The 20360-nt window shown below is 36.8% G+C and overlaps 1 protein-coding gene across 1 annotated transcript in view; it reads left to right on the top strand.

Annotated features, from left to right (window-relative positions):
• The window catches only part of SEMA3A (semaphorin 3A), a 255164-nt gene that overhangs the window by 179211 nt on the left and 55593 nt on the right, over positions 1–20360 (top strand). The window contains exons 7-10 of the mRNA XM_005899613.2: positions 12882–13024; positions 14767–14881; positions 14981–15050; positions 16763–16907. Coding sequence (XP_005899675.2) covers positions 12882–13024; positions 14767–14881; positions 14981–15050; positions 16763–16907 — 473 coding nt within the window. The remainder of the gene's footprint in view (positions 1–12881; positions 13025–14766; positions 14882–14980; positions 15051–16762; positions 16908–20360) is intronic.

The raw sequence follows: 20360 nt of genomic DNA, 5'->3' as shown, positions 1-20360 counted from the left end.
ACACTCATGGTATAAATTTATTGACAGGAAGTACAAGGGAGAACCTAAAAATGTTGCAGCACATCCAGTTTTGCTTGATGGGGCATATAGCTGTTTAAGTCTCAACATTGAGAATCAAACCTCCTTTTGAATTCTTTGGATTCATGTGTCTTTATCTAAGTTTGTATGGAGAAACATGTGGCTGCTGATATTTTAGTGTCTGACTCATTTTGTCTCTTTCATTATGACCAAGTGATGTGGGGAGGGGGGGGAAGGAGCTGTTGATTTGCCCTTGGTGCCCTTTATTTTCCACTTCTGTATTTTTTAAAGATGCTCTTTTTTTTTTTTTTCACTTCAATGGTGCTCTTCTTAAATGATTTGTGGAGAATAGCACATGGCTAACTTTGAAGCAGGGGTAACCAATACTTGGAAAACAGTGATAGCTCTTATTTCACATGGCATGTTGTTCTATGTCCTTGCGTTTTAATGCCATTAGGTCATTTGAGCTTTATAGCCTCACCATATTCTCACCTTATGATGAGAACTTGAAACAGATATGTGAAATAATGTTTGAAGGGTCACACAGTTAGTGGTAAAGCTTAGCCAAATGTGACAGCTCCTTACTGTATCCTCGTGCAGTTACTCTGCTATCACCTGTGTGAAGGCAGTTTACAAACTGTAAAACGGTTATAAAAATAGAATAGTGTTCAGCTGAGTTCAAATTAGCAAGGGTTTAAATGGTAATATATACTATCTTAAGAATTAGGATTTGAAGATAAATGACAGAGCCCTGCCTTTAAAAAACTTTAGGAAGAAATTGTAAAGAATATCTAGGGCAGGTGAGATGGTTTAACAATTTTAACTGAAATCTAAGCAAAATATTGTGAGAACCCAGAAGACAAATTTCCACTTGAAGAATTTAAAGAAAGTACTTTTGGAAAATATTAGGAAAAGATCTTGAAAAATTGGCATGATTCTTCATATAGAATTTGCGTAAATACAGTCCTTTAAGAGTGAAAGTTTCAAGAATGCAGAACGATAACAGGAGGATACAGATGAAAATGCAATGTGAGGTGAGCCATGAATTATATAGCAAGGGGACTGAATAGTGAGGACCTTGAATGTCTTTATGGAGTCTGAAGTAGTAGAAAGCATCAAGCTTTTACACCAATTTTTAATTAAGAAAGCTGATCTCTTTATTAAAATAGTGAACAGTAACCAAATCGTGTATGCGCATAGACAACCTAGATACATATTACAAAATACATTGGTATAAATATTTGATGCTGCTTGGTACAGTAAAAACTCGGGTCTTGTTCACATCCTAGCTTTGCCAGTTTCTAGTCTGCATTTTGAACGCTTGTTGGGTCTTAATGTCAGACTTCTTTCTGGGATGAGTGTGGCTTAGAACAATGTATAAAAAGGACAAGGAAGGATCAAAGTAACTAGTATCTTTTGTTTTCACTTACTGTTTGTGCTCATCTTCCCATCCGAATCAGCTCTTCTCGGTTTCCTAGCATGACTCATTTTGAACCTTTCTTTGGGTTAAACTATCCCAAGGGCTGTTCATATTTTTCCAGCCAACTAAGCATCAAAAGTTTTTCCAGGCCTATTTCTTGGCAGCCAGAGGTTTTTCTATTCCATAGCCAAAAATGATATATCCATTCTGCTTAGGCTGTTAGCTAAGAATGTGAGATGACCTTATGCTGCATTCCCTGCATTCTCAATGTGCTAGACATTCCCATTCACGGTCTTCTGATTCTTTGGGGGCCTCCCCCCTGCCCCAGGCTGTATCAGAGCTGAAAGGGAAAGAAACCAGTCACTTTGGGTGCCATCCTGGTGTGCTGGCCTTCATCTGGTGAGAGTTTTTCTCTGTCAGCAACTTCCCTGCTAGTTAGCTTGTAAGTATTTTCAAGTCTAAGGCTGTGACATTAGAAATATTTTTTCTTAATTGTAAAAATTTTAAAATTTACATAATTTACACCTGCTCTTTGTTCTTCTTAGTTGTCTATAACAGGTTTATAGCTACCTTATCATCCAGCTTCTGTTTCTGTTTGCTTTCATTAGCAATCTGAGTTTTTGTTACCATTAACTTTTAAACATATATTTACACAGTATATTTCTAAACTTTTATGTTCTATAATTATACAAGCTAGCAGTTTTTGAAGGCCTGTGATACAGCAATATAAATAGGTTAGGTAGGTAAGTAGATAGATAGATACACACACAGAGACATATATATATATATAGATAGATAGATAGATAGATATAGATGTATATATGTATATATTCTAATGTAATTCTTTCATCACCCCTCAAAGACATGTGCCTCTGACAGATAAGAAAGTTGAGACTAGTTGACATTTATTAATTTTTTGATGTTACAAGTCCAGTGAGTGGGAAAAGCCTCATTTTACCCAGTTTTTATTTGACTCCTATCACAGGAGAGTTTTTTTTTTTTTTTTTTTTAGGAGAGTTTTTATATATGTACAGTGAGGTAAGAATTTATTTTTATGTTGTTAATTCAAGGTATATATTTAGTAAGGATTTTCCTTCATACATAAATCATAATGTCAGTGAAGTCACATTTCAAATGTGAAGAAAACAAGAGTCTATGTTTATTTGTGAACTAGGTGAATTTTCAAGCCTTCCTGTCCTGTCATAATGGTGTTAGGACTGATTCAGAGAGTTAGGTAATTGGCACTGTTGTTCTACAGTGGGCTTTTGTTCCTTCTGTTCTGCTCTAGAACCCCCTAACATACTTTACAAAAGGATCGTCTGTTTCATGGTGTGAAACTATTCCTCTTAAAGTTGCATAAGAGAGTTTATAATCATTAATTCCATCCTCTATCCCAATGAACTGTCTGTAATTTACGTCCTAGAAAAGCAATGTATGTTATACCATTTGGAGTATAGATACTCCAAAACCTTAAATCATCCAGTAGGTTTGATTCATTTTCAGAAGAAAATATTTCTATGGTTTTGCTTGAATGTTCTTGTTCTTTGGGGACTTGTGGGTACAAGGGAGAAGTCCAGCCAAATGCTGGTCAAAATGTGCCCATCCTAGCAAATCAGACTGATCCTAATCCTGAGTGCAGCAAAATGTGTTCATAATTTAAGTAAACTCAAGATGCCAAATGAATCATAAAGGGAGCCGCATGTCCTATAACAAGGTGTCATTTCCATTAAGTGTGAGATTGCACCTGAAGGACAGTTTAATTTGCAGCTGCTAAAAATATTTTGACAGAGTGGTACTGTTATAAGTGGCAGGTAGTGCCCAAACGTGAAGTTTGCAAGAAATGCCATGTGTGGGATGAGGTGTGGAAGAATGTCAAGGGGTGCTAAAGGAGATAAAGGGGAAAAGAGAAGAGAAGTGTATTTACTCAGCATTTATTGCTATTATCATGATTAAAGACTCCATGCTTCACATGATAGCATTGGCCCAAGATTATTAAATGTGACTATTTGTTCAGCTTCTATCCCAAGCTCAGGGGCATTGCAAAGGTAGCACAGTACCTGTAAAGGCAAAGTTTCTTCCCCAAAGGCATACCATTTATAAGCTATTCAGATGAGAGAATCTTTCCAACTCTATTTACCCTTCATAGTGTTTACATTGCAGTTGTATGCTGGCAAGATTAATGCACTTTGATCTTGCTTAAATGGATTTTGCCCCTTTCGTTTGATGTTCAGCTTTTACTATATATCCACATGAACTTCCTGCTTTACATGGCAAGAAATATTTTCAAATTGTACAAGCTCAAAGGTTTTGTTAAATCATTCTCACTTGGGATTTTGTGAACTTTACAGAGTAGAGTAATTTACAGAGTTGCAATGTGGAAAAGTATCTAGGGGCATTGTAACTGTTTACATTATTAAAAATCCTGTATGTGCATGTCTGTTATTTTCAATGGACTTGAATATATTAAAATCAGGAATTTGTATCTGGAAATAGGCAATCACTGATTTAATGGGTTACAGAACACAAATTTTAGAAGAAAAAGTAACTAGTGGGTTTGGGTTTTTCATTTCTGCTTGCCGTTTGCTGGGAGTAACTGGAAGTAGAATAACTTCCTCTGTAAATGCCAGGAATTTTCTTAGATTCCTAAAGAGAACTAATAAAATAGGTCAATCTAAATGAATTTTGGTAAAACTTTTCCATGCAGTGTTTTTGATGACAGGGCAAGTTATTGAATACTTGAGGTTTCACAGGACAGTGGTAATCTCTGACTTCTAATATATGCATTATTCTTAGCTTCATAAAATGAAGAGGCATGCTTTCTGATATTTTAATCCTACTGATGAAATCTAATTTTGAAAAATTGCAAACAGATAATCTATTTTACTACATTAGTTACCTAATACAAAGGGATGCAATCAAAAACAAAAAGCTTCTTCTCAATTAAAAGAACATTTATAACATTTCAGTAGAACCTTTTGAAAAACCACTATGGTATAATAACTCTTAGAAATAGTTGCAGTTTAAATAAACACATCTAAACATTTCTTTAACTAAGAACTTAAACATTGTCAAAGCTATGATGAGTTCTGTTCATTCCCAAGCTTTAACAAACTACTTCCAAAAGCAATAAAATGTGATATATCTTTAAAAAAAAAAAAAAACCTGCACATTTTAGTTCAGCAAACTCATTCATCTATTTCATTTATTCATTCAGGAGCAATGTTCTGTTTGAGAAATTATGCTTAGCCTGGAAGAAATAGGGAAAAAATAGGGAGATCAGCTTACAAGAATAAAGAGGAAAGAAAATACATCATTAAATAGAGTTTTATGGATTCTGATTGAGGAATATGCACCAGGTGCGAGGAAAGAGTTTATATGTTAAAAGGAGGTAGAATATACAAGGTGGATTGAAGAAGGTAAGGCCACAAGCAGGGAAAACATGAGTGTGGATGCCAGGGCAGAAAAGATAAGGGCATACATTTAGGTAGCTGCAGTGAGATAGATTCACAATATGCTTAGGGGAATTTTTGGTCTATTAGAAGCTGAAGGTAAGAGAGGGAGAAATAATGGACAAATGATTGTCATAAAAAATGAAGGTGAGCATCATAAAAAAAAAAAAAGAATTAAATGATTTAGAAGAGATAGAAGCAAATTTTCCTCCATGTTATGTGAACTAAATGACTGTGAAGATGGTAGATGTGGTGTTTTCTGGAATGATATGTGGGTTTGCTAAGGAGTTAATAAAGGGAAACTGTGGTTGGTTCTACTGAAAAATAAGTCAGAGGTTTTAGTCCATGGATGGTGTGGCTTGCCTTTAGTTTATCATCTATATTAGAGACTGTGAATAGCAATTGACAAGGTTTCCCACTTCCTCTTACTGCTATAAAGCTCTGAGCCAAAATCATGGTCCATCTTGAGCATATGTATTGATAAATGTAGTCTCTACTTTGAACCCTGTTACTGACCTGGAATAGTATCAGCCCTATAGACCTTTCTGGTTGCGATAACTTGATTTATAGTGGTCATATCCTATAGGGGACTGGAATGCAAAAGTAGGAAGTCAAGAAACACCTGGAGTAACAGGCAAATTTGGCCTTGGAATATGGAATGAAGCAGGGCAAAGACTAATAGAGTTTTGCCAAGAAAGTGCACTGGTCATAACAAACACCCTCTTCCAACAACACAAGAGAAGACTCTACACATGGACTCACCAGATGGTCAACACCGAAATCAGATTGATTATATTCTTTGCAGCCAAAGATGGAGAAGCCTATACAGTCAAGAAAAACAAGACCAGGAGCTGACTGGCTCAGACCATGAACTCCTTATTGCCAAATTCAGACTTAAATTGAAGAAAGTAGGGAAAACCACTAGACCATAAGGTCTATGATATACATAGATTATACAGTGGAAGTGAGAAATAGATTTAAAGGCCTAGATCTGATAGACAGAGTGCCTGATGAGCTATGGACTGAGGTTCATGACATTGTACAGGAGACAGGCATCAAGCCCATCCCCATGGAAAAGAAATGCAAAAAAAGCAAAATTGCTGTCTGGGGAGGCCTTACAAATAGCTGTGAAAAGAAGAAAAGTGAAAAGCAAAGGAGAAAAGGAAAGATATAAACATCTGAATGCAGAGTTCCAAAGAATAGCAAGGAGAGATAAGAAAGCCTTCCTCAGCGATCAATGCAAAGAAATAGAGGAAAACAACAGAATGGGAAAGACTAGGGATCTCTTCAAGAAAATCAGAGATACCAAGGGAACATTTCATGCAAAGATGGGCTCGATAAAGGACAGAAATGGTATGGACCTAACAGAAGCAGAAGATATTAAGAAGAGATGGCAAGAATACACAGAAGAACTGTACAAAAAAGATCTTCATGACCCAGATAATCACGATGGTGTGATCACTCACCTAGAGCCAGACATCCTGGAATGTGAAGTCAAGTGGGCCTTAGAAAGCGTCACTACGAGCAAAGCTAGTGGAGGTGATGGAATTCCAGTTGAGCTGTTCCAGGTCCTGAAAGATGATGCTGTGAAAGTGCTGCACTCAATATGCCAGCAAATTTGGAAAACTCAGCAGTGGCCACAGGACTGGAAAAGGTCAATTTTCATTCCAATCCCAAAGAAAGGCAATGCCAAAAAATGCTCAAACTACTGCACAATTGCACTCATCTCACATGCTAGTGAGGTAATGCTTAAAATTCTCCAAGCCAGGCTTCAGCAATATGTGAACCGTGAACTTCCTGATGTTCAAGCTGGTTTTAGAAAAGGCAGAGAAACCAGAGATCAAATTGCTAGCATCCACTGGATCATGGAAAAAGCAAGAGAGTTCCAGAAAAACATCTATTTCTGCTTTATTGACTATGCCAAAGCCTTTGACTGTGTGGATCACGATAAACTGTGGAAAATTCTGAAAAAGATGGGAATACCAGACCACCTGATCTGCCTCTTGAGAAATTTGTGTGCAGGTCAGGAAGCAACAGTTAGAACTGGACATGGAACAACAGACTGGTTCCAAATAGGAAAGGGAGTACGTCAAGGCTGTATATTGTCACCCTGTTTATTTAACTTACATGCAGAGGACATCATGAGAAACGCTGGACTGGAAGAAACACAAGCTGGAATCCTGATTGCCGGGAGAAATATCAATAACCTCAGATATGCAGATGACACCACCCTTATGGCAGATAGTGAAGAGGAACTATAAAGCCTCTTGATGAAGTTGAAAGTGGAGAGTGAGAAAGTTAGCTTAAAGATCAACATTCAGAAAATGAAGATCATGGCATCCGGTCCCATCACTTCACGGGAAATAGATGGGGAAATAGTGGAAACAGTGTCAGACTTTATTTTTCCGAGCTCCAAAATCACTACAGATGGTGACTGCAGCTATGAAATTAAAAGACGCTTACTCCTTGGAAGGAAAGTTATGACCAACCTAGATAGCATATTCAAAACCAGAGACATTACTTTGCCAACAAAGGTTCATCTAGTCAAGGCTATGGTTTTTCTTGTGGTCATGTATGGATGTGAGAATTGGACTGTGAAGAAGGCTGAGTGCCGAAGAAGTGATGCTTTTGAACTGGTGTTGGAGAAGACTCTTGAGAGTCCCTTGGACTGCAGGGAGATCCAACCAGTTCATTCTAAAGGAGATCAGCCCTGGTATTTCTTTGGAGGGAATGATGCTAAAGCTGAAACTCCAGTACTTTGGCCACCTCATGTGAAGAGTTGACTCATTGGAAAAGACTCTGATGCTGGGAGGGATTGGGGGCACGAGGAGAAGGGGATGACAGAGGATGAGATGGCTGGATGGCATCGCTGACTGGATGGACATGAGTCTGGGTGAACTCCGGGAGTTGGTGATGGACAGGGAGGCCTGGCGTGATGCAGTTCATGGGGTTGCAAAGAGTTGGACACGACTGAGCGACTGATCTGATCTGATCTGATGGAAAAATACATGGTATAAATACATTTGTACTTATTTCTGTAGCACTGTATGGATAGATGCCTTAGAAGAAATAGATAATACATGTATAAGTTAGATTATTCCAAAAATATAATTCTAAAGTGAAAAGACTGAATTTTGCTGGCAAAGTTAATGCTATAAAACAGAGAAAAGAAGTGGAAATTATAGCAAGAATACGTTTGAAAATAAATTTAGACTACAAAACAGAAGTCCTGCAGGAGATGGAGGCAATTTAAGGTAAACTAGCATTTATATCTAGGTACTGATCTTCACATTAACCAAAATGGAAAAGTACGAGCAGGAACAGTTTATAAAGAAAAGTTGACGAGTTCTTTGCTGGGCATAATGAATTTAAGTTGCAATAAGATATCTAAGTAGACTATTGTAGCCAAAATTTTGAAATGCAGAAATGAATATAGGAAGAAAAGAAAGGCTGATGTAGTCTGGTGATACTTCAAGCTACAAAAGTGAATAAATTCCCAAAGGAAAAAACTTTAAAAATATAATAAAATTAAGAATATTAAAATAGTAGAAGAAATACTAGGAGAGGCTTTAATTATAGGAATAGAAGGAAATAAGAAGTGTCTGAAAAGAAATTTAAGGAACATATATATTTAGGGTTTTCGGAAAAATAGTGCCAAAGGAAATTGTGAAGATTAGATCATTAACAATTGAGGTTCAAAGTCCAAAAAAATAAAAGGCACAAGCCAGAGAAGCAATAAAAATTGTTGGAAAGATGTGACTGCTTTATTGTGCCAATGGCTGATGACAACCAAAGGAGGATGAGGAATCAGTTGGCTGATGAGGTGGTTCCTGTTGACTCACAGTAAGAACACTACCAATGGGGAAAGAACTCTTGTATCTCCTGGTCTAAGGGATAACTTCCAAAGCATCTCCCGCCAAAGATGCACTAAACTGGGCTAGTCTTCCTTCTCCACTCTCAAATCTGTTTTCCTCAGTTGTGCCATCTCAGTGCTGCTAAGTCACTTCAGTCGTGTCCGACTCTGTGTGACCCTATAGACGGCAGCCCACCAGGCTGCCCCGTCCCTGGGATTCTCCAGGCAAGAACACTGGAGTGGGTTGCGTTTCCTTCTCCAATGCATGAAAGTGAAAAGTGAAAGTGAAGTCGCTCAGTCGTGTCTGACTCTTAGCGATCCCATGGACTGCAGCCCACCTGGCACCTCCATCCATGTGATTTTCCAGGCGAGAGTACTGGAGTGGGGTTCCATTGCCTTGTCCGTCCATCTCAGTAAATGATCCTTATCCAACCAGATGTTTAAATCAACTGTTTCTTTAATTTGTCCATGATTTTTCTTACTACTTCTCATATCCAATGTCTTATCAGTGAATGTAATCCATTTTTTCTACTTTCACAGAGTCTCTGCATTTGTCTCCTCTGTGATACAAGTCCACATCACCATAATTTCTCACCAGCCTTCAAAGTGATCTTCTTGCCTTCATTCTTGCCTGAGTATATATGTATTTTTTCCTACAGAAGCCAGTGATCTTCTAAAAACAGAAACCTGATAATGTCATTACTAGGTTTAAAATACTTTACTGGTTTCCCTTTTAGCCATTAGGAAAATAAACTACTGAACAATAAACTTCCTTCTTACTGTGGCCTGGTTTAACTTTTTGTCATCATCTCTGACCACCTCCCTCCTCTGTTGCGTAAAATTCTCTGTGGTTTCTGTAACCTCACACCTGTGTTCCTTCTACCTGGGAAACTCCTAGATATTCTTCAGGTCTTGAATTGTATGTCATTTCTTCTGAGAAAAACTTTCCCTAATTCCATCAAAGCAAGATCAGTTTTCCCTTCATTTTTCATTACAATCATTTCAAACTCTCTATTTTTCCAAATTATGTGCAATTTAATAATTTCTGTGTTTAATTGTTGGTATTCTCTCACAGACAGTAGGCACCATGTAGGCAGAAAACATTTCCCCTGATCCTCCACAATTCAGAGCACAGAGCAAGTGCTTAGGAAATATTTGATAAATAAAAAACAAATGGTGAGAGGTTGTATGAAGAAGGGGGATTGTTTATTGGAGCAACCAACAGTCTGTAGATTACTGGATTGAGAGCAAAGAGAGAGAGGCCTTAGACATATAAAGGAAGAGAAATAATTCTTCCACAGAATGGAAGTAAAGAAAGATTGGGTGGGGAAGGAAGCAAAAGAAGGGAGTTCTTACTAAATGGCTTTGGTCTCAGTGGTATAGCAGATAAATAATCCATCTTTGGAGGATAAATTGAGAGATGATCCATTAGTTATTTTGAAGACAGTGAGAATGATTTTAAACAGCAGCAGATAAGTCTAAAGTGAGTCACTAAAAGTAAATAAAATAATTCCTTAGCGACATTAGCATTTAGGATAAATAGTTTGAATGTATGTACATCCATTTACAAAGACTATATGATTTTCTTCAACCTTGCTTAGATATGAAGACAGAGGAGAGTTCTGGGGTTGTATAGGCAGGTAACTGGAGGTTTAGGAGGCCAAAAAGTTCTAGGATGATAAGGAAGACAATTAGAATGACTGGATTAGATAAAGAGGAGGATTCACCAGAGAGGAGAGAAATAGACTGAGAGAATGACAGAGAGGGGCAAGGAAGAGAAAGGCAAATTTTGGGCTCCTGAGAAATAGAAAATGAATAGTGAGCAAAGGTTTGGGCCAAAAAGTAAATATATATAAGATTTTCTAAATTCAATATATTAAAAGAATGGCTTCTTTTAAATTTTTGGAAAACATCAACTAAAGGCCTGATTTATTTTGAAATTAGAGTGAATATTTTGTTTAAGATAATTATCTAAATTTATTATAGCCAGGTCACATTAAATTGACTTTGTTTTTCTTCGATATTCTCTTTTTCTACTTTAATATGTTTATTTTCTGTGCATAATGGCACGTTTTTGTCATATCTGAAGTTATGTCAGATTTAATTTGGCTACCAAATCCTCTGTGCATATGGTGTCAGGTACCAAAGAGATACTGGGATTGAAGATCTTTTAACAATGTTATACATGATAACTTGCTTGATTTCCCACTAGAATCCACTTGTGTAAGATGATAATTATCCTCACATATTTTAGAGACAGACCATGATGCTTGATAAAGTCTTCTTTTTATTTAGTCTTCTTTATTTTGAGCTGGAGGATAATTGCTTTATACTATTACACTGCTTTCTGCCATATGTCAACACGATTCAACATGGAGCCTCCCTCCCACCCCCACGCCACCCCACCCCACCCTTCTAGGTTGTCACAGAGCACCAGGTTGAGCACCCTGAGATGCTTGATAAGCCCTTCTTTCATGCCCAAATACCAACCTAAGAGAATATCTATAAGTATAAAATACTGTTTGCTTTGTTTTTATTTATTCTTCTATCATCACTTTTGCTTGATTATAACTTTCTGGAAGAAAATCTATGACAAACCTAGACAGTATATTAAAAAGCAGAAACGTTACTTTGCTAACAAAGGTCCATATAGTCAAAGCTGTGGTTTTTTCCCATAGTCATGTATGGATGTGAGATTTTGACATTAAAGAAAGCTGAGCACCAAAGGAGAAGGCAATGGCACCCCACTCCAGTACTCTTGCCTGGAAAATCCCATGGATGGAGGAGCCTGGTGGGCTGCAGTCCATGGGGTCGCTAGGAGTCAGACATGACTGAGTGGCTTCACTTTCACTTTTCAGTTTCATGCGTTGGAGAAGGCAATGGCAACCCACTCCAGTGTTCTTGCCTGGAGAATCCCAGGGACAGGGGGAGCCTAGTGGGCTGCCATCACACAGAGTCGGACACGACTGAAGCGACTTAGCAGCAGCAGCAGCAGAGCACCAAAGAACTGATGCTTTTGAACTGTGGTATTGAAGACTCTTGAGAGCCCCTTGGACTGCAAGGAGATCAAACCAGTCAATCCTAAAGGAAATCAGTCCTGAATATTCATTGGAAGCACTGATGCTGAAACTGAAGCTCCAGTACTTTGACTCGTTGGAAGAGACCCTGATGCTGGGAAAGTTTGAAGGCAGGAGGAGAAGCGGACAACAGAAGATGAGATAGTTGGATAGCATCACCAACTTGATGGACATGAGTTTGAGCAAGCTCCAGGAGTTGGTGATGGATAGGGAAGCCTGGCATACTGCAGTCCATGGGGCTGCAAAGAGTTGGACATGACTGAGCAACTGAACTGAACTGAACCTATTTGAGAACCAGGAAGGGATTGGTATACTTGGCTAGGAGTAAGGTATGGAAGGAAGGGTAGGTAGAAGAGAAGGCATGAAGAGTAGCTCCATGTCATAGAGGGACCAGTCATAGATGGCTTCGTTACTGTAAGGAGTTTGTGTTTTACTGCCAGTGATTCGAAAAGATATAGGAGGGTTTAGAGAAGTAGTGATGTATCAGAGGTACACCCTGACCTATTCGGTGGAGATACAGTGAACTCAAGAGTGACATCAGGGTTTGGAGCTTGAGTATCTAGTAAATGGTGTTCCCATTTAATGAGATGGGGTACAACTTGAGAGAACTTGTTTTGCTTTGTTTTATAGGAATCTCACCTCTCCCTTCCCACCCAGTTTTTACTGGAAAGTGGAATAGACCAATTGGTAGTGTGATTTAAACTATTATATGCTTGAAAAAAAAGAATAATGATGATGGCAATAAGTAATGCTTGATAGCTCTTACAGTTTACAAAATATTTTAATATCCAATAATGCATCTGCATTATCTGGTCACACCGAGGATGTCTGTATCTATTCCTGATTTTTATTGGAAAAAAATAACTTTTTGAAACATAAGTGATTTGTAACATACTTTAAAATGCATAAAGAACAGTTTGCATCTGCTGAAAAGGAGTGAACCCAGAAAATTAGCTCGTGAAATATGTCAAATAGGAGTTAAAAGAAAATTGAAAATAGACTATAATGAATGATCTCATTTACCCAATTGTTAATTAATATATATGCTATAATTTGTCTCTCAGATCCAAGGTTCATTAGTGCCCACCTCATCCCAGAGAGTGACAACCCTGAAGATGACAAAGTGTACTTTTTCTTCCGTGAAAATGCAATAGATGGAGAACACACTGGAAAAGCCACTCACGCTAGAATAGGTCAGATATGCAAGGTGAGGTAAAGAAAAAAATGAGAGTATCATTGTCTAATCACAGTTTTTTTCTCCTTTCCCATCTTTGTACAAATACAATAAAAATATGGCTAAAAAGCCTGCCTGATCATTGTAAATATTTAAATGGCAAAAACTATTGAAAACATATTACAGTTGCTTATGTATAACCTCATAGTCAAACATGCTGGTGGAGGTTGTCACATACTAGTTCACAAGTACATTAAATAATACTAGTTTGAAATTCAAGAGAAACAATTTTTTATATTACCTTGGAAAATAGTTTTTGTATTCTCAGACTTAGTAAAGTTTCCTACAGTGTGTAGGTTTTCAATGAATATATTTTGTTGGAAATAACTAAAGTATGAATATAAAAGAAAAGACATTATAGCTTATTTTTATAAGTTTATTGCCTTCAGTGTGCACGTACAAAGCACACATACATAATTTTGAAGCTGTGAGCTTTCATATACTGTGTGGCACAAAATTGGATGTGAGATGCATTATACTGTTAGATAGAATAAAAAATTGGTCAGTAAATACTTAGGGCTAAATAGTGTGAACATATGATAACAGTTCTGTTCTTACCCTCTGTACTGTAAAATATAGTATATATGCAATATGATTAAAGCCAACTGTTATTGTATTATTAAAGCACCTTTCATCTCAAGAAAATCATAAGGACAAAAGTCACTTATTGTCTTCAAATGAAATTATTTTTTAAAAAATAATGAAATTTTACAAATCACTCTCTTAGAAGAGGGGCGTAACCTCTTTTCTTCCCCAATCATGATTTAATTATTTATCTGTAGTATGTTAAATTACTGGAAAATTATAAGTTTTAATGATCTGGAAACATACAAATGATATATGAATATATGAGAATCTTTTCTCCATAAAATACAGAGCATCATTAAAAGCATTACTTACAAGGGTTAAAAAAAATCTTTATACTAATAAAATCATATAAACAAAATATAAATCAGTGTTATAATTTTGAGGAAAAGTTATATTTCTTCAAAAATATGCACATAAATGCTATTTTAAGTCTAGAAGTTGCCAGTAAAAGCATATCATCATAATAGAATTTATTGCTACATTGGGTTACAGTTAATTTTCATTTTCAATGAGCAGTTACTTTTTCAATATGTTACTCTGGAATGAGTTCTTTACTAAAATTTTTCTGATATTTTTTTCAACATGCTATTTGTAAAGTCAGAATTGTTTCAACTGTTTGAACTTATAAAAATACTTAATGCTTAGCATGCTTTTGTGTTGTATTTTGAGTATGGGTTATGAGGCATGCAGTTATTCTTTCATTCAATAAATACTCATTAAGTGCTACTATGTGCAAATGTGCTTATTTCCATGAACCAGCTTACTTAGATGGGTAAAATCTTACTACATAAGAGAGAGAGACTTAAAGCAGACAAAACAGACACAAGAGTAATATTGTCCATTGCTAAGTGGTAACAGAATGGAAAAAGTACAGTGACTGTTTAATGCTAAGGGATATTTATTATAAGTCACTCCTTGAATCAGGTTTGAATGACTAGATTGTACCAACAGTAGGATAAGAATGCAGTTACTTATATCTAGTCATTTAAAATTCATTTATCAATTTGAAAAATGAGGAATTGCGTTTTGTGTATGTTTCATATACAAAAGATAAGAAACGATAAAACTAATATTCTAAATTATCATTTGCATGCACAGTTTTTAAAACCATTATTCCCTCCATTCAGAATGACTTTGGGGGCCACAGAAGTCTGGTGAATAAATGGACAACATTCCTCAAAGCTCGTCTCATTTGCTCAGTGCCAGGCCCAAATGGCATCGACACTCATTTTGATGAATTGCGTAAGTAGCTAATGATGTTGGTGTTGCACACAGTATACTTGTTCAGGCTTTGCCATAACCTTCAGAAATGCAAATTTCCCTAATTTTATTTTTAAACAGAGGATGTATTCCTGATGAATTCTAAAGATCCTAAAAATCCAGTTGTATATGGAGTGTTTACAACTTCCAGGTAAATCATTTTACTCTCTTATTATCATAGAAAATCCATGTCCTTTAGACACTGTTTTAAGTGTCCATATTTGTGAAAATACGTTTTTGAAAGAACAATGTTGGCTTAACCTTTGAGCTCTTGTGCATTCTTGGGTGCTTGAAACAAGTCATGATGTAAATCATTTTATACATAAATTTTAGCAAAGAAGTTCATTACTATAAATTTAACAATGAAATGCATTCTATGCCCTATGTATAGCTTTGACTTGAAAAATTTGAATGAAATATAAAATATTATAGAAATCTGTGTTTTGTTAACAGTTTATAGTAATATAAACTAAAGGTGAAAAATCTTTTTTTCCTCTTCTCTCCTTTCTCTTCTCTCTTGTCCTTACCCTCCTTCTCTCTCACCTCCTCCGTCTCCCTCCTTCTTCACCTCCCCCTCTCTTCCCCTCCTCCTTTCCTCATTTTCATCTCCATCAAAGCTCTTGCTGTCAATCAAACAGCATATTTTCTGACTGTTCTATTCAGCATAAAGTTTACATTACCTGGAGTTGCTGAATTAAATATGTATTTGCTGCTGCGCTAAGTTGCTTCAGTCATGTCCGACTCTGTGCAACCCCATAGACGCAGCCCACTAGACTCCCCTGTCCCTGGGATTCTCCAGGCAAGAATACTGGAGTGGGTTTCCATTTCCTTCTCCAAGGCATGAAAGTGAAAAGTGAAAGGGAAGTCGCTCAGTCGTGTCCGACTCTGTGCAACCCCATAGACAGCAGCCCACCAGGCTCCCCTGTCCATGGAATTCTCCAGGCAAGAATACTGGAGTGGGTTTCCATTTCCTTCTCCAGTGCATGAAAGTGAAAAGTGAAAGTGAAGTCGCTCAGTGGTTCCCAACTCTTAGCGACCCCATGGACTGCAGCCTACCAGGCTCCTCCATCCATGGGATTTTCCAGGCAAGAGTACTGGAGTGGGGTGCCATTGCCTTCTCCAAATATATATTTACATGCATATAAATAGTGTTATGTATTTGGATATGTATAAATGTTTAAAAGGGAAATAATTTAAAATCAAAAGTCAGGAAAACTGCTGCAAAGGACTGTGATAGCATAAAGAAAGATTAAACTATCATGTCCAATACTGATTTATTCTATAAGTATTAAAGCCATTAAAATTCGATTGGACATATTCACTTAATTTTTTAAAGTAACATGATATGAGTGTATATATTTGTGTCATATATATTCTATTTATGATATGAATACATTATTCTATGAGTACTTAGGGGCTTCCCAGGTGGCGCTGGTGGTAAAGAACCTGCCTGCCAGTGCAGGAGATGTAAGAGATGCAAGTTGGATCCCTGTGTCGGGAAGATCCCCTGGAGGAAGACATGGCAACCCACTCCAGTCTTTGGCCTGGAGAATCCCATGGACAGAGGAACCTGGAAGATTACAGTCCATAGTGTCACACAGAGTCAGACACGACTGAAGCAACTTAGCATGCACACATTAGTACTAAAGATGGTTTCATCCATGCCTTCTAATTTTGAGCAATGATAATTTGTTCTCTTATGTCTTATTAAAATATATATACACGCAGCTTTAAAAATACTAAACACTATTTGAAGATTTATGCTCAGGTATTGATAATTGCTATCTGAAGTTTAGGACATCAGCGTAAATAGCTCTGTCACTGTATAAAAATGAAATTCTGTTTTTGTTCTCTCTTTTTTAGTAACATCTTCAAGGGGTCAGCCGTGTGCATGTATAGCATGAGTGATGTGAGAAGGGTATTCCTTGGACCATATGCTCACAGGGATGGTCCCAACTACCAGTGGGTGCCTTATCAAGGAAGAGTCCCCTACCCACGACCAGGAACTGTAAGTGACCTAGGTGTTCAAGATAGGAAATGAGTACATTTATGCTGAAGACTCAACAAAAAAGCAGCTATGCACATATTTTATGCAGATTATGTAAAAGAATGATTCCAAGACTATAAATGAAAGCAAGATGAGGATTTTGTCTGATACCTTGAAATTCCACATTTAACAACATGTTCTTCAGAGACATCAGTGTTTAAGTTCAGTGCCTACCAGTAGTTATTGCCCATAATTTCTAAAAAATAGAAACTGAAAAGATAGCTTTATTTATTTTCTTTTCTGAAAGGGATATAGTAAAAATGGGTTTCATGGAGAGCTGAGACAGTTAAGATACACCTGGACTTATTCTCTTTGATCATGGTGAAGGCTCAAGAATTGCTATTAAATAGGAGGAAAACGTTTTTGACCAGTATTTTCTTCCTGTGAAAATCCCTCAAATAGTTAAAGAAGATATGCAAGAAATAAAATTACCTCATGGAACAGGGCCCCCATATTTTAACAGATGCTGTCTACTCTCACTGGCCCCTCTCCTCTAGCAATCCTAGGCACACTCCAGCTCAAAAAAATTGGACAGAGCTCATAATAAAACCAGCTTTAAGCCCACAGTTTAAAGTAGGGAGAAAAAAAAGAAAAGATCAATATGGTCAAAAGTCTTGCCTGGAGAATCCCAGGGATGGGGGAGCCTGGTGGGCTGCCGTCTATGGGGTCACACAGAGTTAGACACGACTTAAGCGACTTAGCAGCAGCAAGCAAAGTCATCAATGTGATGTCAGAAGTTCTAAAATATGTGGATGGATTCATCCACTGCAACATTTTCTAACCCTAAAAATCTTTAAGGAAATAATTTCATATGATGACAAAACTTGTTCTTTAAATTTGTTTAATTGTACATGAGTTTTATTGTTTAATTCAAATGCTGTTTTTATATGATTTTATTGGACATAGAATGCTTTTAATCTTGTTTTCTGTATTACTAAACTTACTTAGGATTTCATAAAGATTACTTCTAGTTGATGGATTTTGTAAATAAAAAATTAAATAGACTTTCCGAAGAATAAATGAACAAGATAGAATATCCATTGATTGTAAGAAGCCAAATGGTTTTATAAAAATGCATATGATATTTACTCCATTTCTTAATGATCAACTGTTTTACTTTGTTGATGGACAGTTTTATAACTTATGGCTGTTTTTAATCTCTATGACTAATTAATGTCAGTGTATTCTAATTATAAACTTGCTCTGGGCTGACTGCAACAAACTTGGTGGAAGTCTTTCATTAGATACTGTGCTGTTATTTGGAGCTACAAAGTATTTGATCTGAAGATGTCTACAGTGTGTTTAGAATTAATAGCAATTAAAATTTTATTTTATGTCAGGCCTATTTATATGTATATGCATATTATATTCAGTAGCCCAATTATTGTCCCCATCTTACAGATCAAGACTCTGAGGCAAAGAAAGGAGCCAGGACTAATTCTGGCAGTTTTGTTCTAGAGCCTGAATTCTCACCCATTATTCACAGATAGTTGTTATAGCATGGGGAATCATGGTAGCAATTTGCACCAAGTGCTGAAGGCAGAAGGCAGAAGGCCTTAATTCCTTCTCTAAGCCAGGAGTTAGAGAAGGGCTTCCAAGAGGAGATAGCACCTTGCCCTGTGAATAAAATTCACTTAGATGAATCCATTAATTTCAAAAGTGGGCTTCTCAGAATATGTCATTCCATCTACACTACTGGAGAAAAACACTGCTGCTGCTGCTGCTGAGTCACGTCAGTCGTGTCTGACTCTGTGCAACTCCATATACGGCAGCCCACCAGGCTCACCGTCCCTGGGATTCTCCAGGCAAGAACACTGGAGTGGGTTGCCATTTCCTTCTCCAATGCATGAAAGTGAAAAGTGAAAGTGAAGTCACTCAGTCGTGTCTGACTCTTAGCGACCCCATGGATTGTAGCCCACCAGTCTCCTCCATCCATGGGATTTTCCAGGCAAGAATGCTGGAGTGGGGTGCCATTGCTTTCTCCGGGAGAAAAACACAGTAAGTGGCCTTCAAACAGTATGTCAATAGAATGGCATTTTCAATCAAAAACCTACAGCTTAAGTAGTACTAAATACAATGATAAAAGCTAGGCAAGAAAATGAGACAAATTATAAGATAAAAATCTAAAATAAATAAATCTCTTAATATGCAATCTTACATTTCTAAATTTTTGCAGGTTATTTCTAAATGGTGGTAGAAAAGCAAAAAAAAAATTAATGTCATAAAATATGTTTTATTGTTTCTTTTAGGAGTTTATACTGGAGAAGGCAATGGCAACCCACTCCAGTACTCTTGCCTGGAAAATCCCATGGATGGAGGAGCCTAGGAGGCTGCAGTCCATGGGGTCGCTAAGAGTCAGGCATGACTGAGTGACTTCACTTTCACTTTTCACTTTCATGCATTGGAGAAGGAAATGGCAACCCACTCCAGTATTCTTGCCTGGAGAATCCCAGGGACAGAGGAGCCTAGTGGGCTGCCATCTATGGAGTCGCACAGAGTTGGACACGACTGAAGCAACTTAGCAGTAGCAGGAGTTTATACAGCTATACAGCTACTTGATATTTCATTAAATAAATATTTTTTTTTAATTTACTAAAACAGAAATAATTCCCTAAACCCCTTAACTGATATATTAATGTGTTATTGTGTGTGTATCTGGTTACTATATACATATATATTCATAGATAGACAGACGGTCTTCCCATTTAAAAACAAGTTTTATTTATTTTATTTCTCATGAATTATTAATGATCTGTATCAAGGTAATGACAAAGACAATTGATTTCTCCTTCTAAGCCTCTTGCAAGATCAGGAACCACTTAATTACATTTCAGCTTTCAAACTCTTAAACTAAATGGCAGAAATTACCTAAGTGTAAGGCAAAAAAGCAAGAAACGATGATATTGTACTCTAAAAGCTTTTACCATATAACTAAATGCAATGAAAAGACTAAAATCGGAATTTTCTTATTTTTGTTGTATTGCCTTAAATGGAGCATTTAAATCAGAGGTGATGTTATGGCAGTATACAACACTGCATTCTGTCTGGCTTTCTATTGCTATCATCTTTTCTGCTTGGTCCAGTGTGTTTGGTCAGTTTCTGTGCCATACAAGTTGGTAAACACTTTGAATAACACATCTTCTTTTCCCCAAAGTTACTGTAATTATTAATAATATTTTTGGTACTTTTGTAGTATTTTTTCAGGGTTATATTAAAATAAAGCAATAAAAAATAGTTTATATTTTCTTAATTTGAAAGGAACATGTTTATGTTTATCATGATATCATAGGAAAATATGAGTGTATTCAAGAAAATTATTGACTTTTTCTAAACTAATGATTAATTGCATGCAGTGATAACATATTTCATTCGCTATTTCAAATTCTTCATTGATAACGTAATGTAGATGGTATT

The sequence above is a fragment of the Bos mutus genome, chromosome 4 (assembly GCF_027580195.1).
Source record: "Bos mutus isolate GX-2022 chromosome 4, NWIPB_WYAK_1.1, whole genome shotgun sequence".
Lineage (NCBI taxonomy): Eukaryota > Metazoa > Chordata > Mammalia > Artiodactyla > Bovidae > Bos > Bos mutus.
The sequence above is the reverse complement of the archived record's forward strand: the minus strand, read 5'-3'. Positions and strand labels throughout refer to the sequence as shown.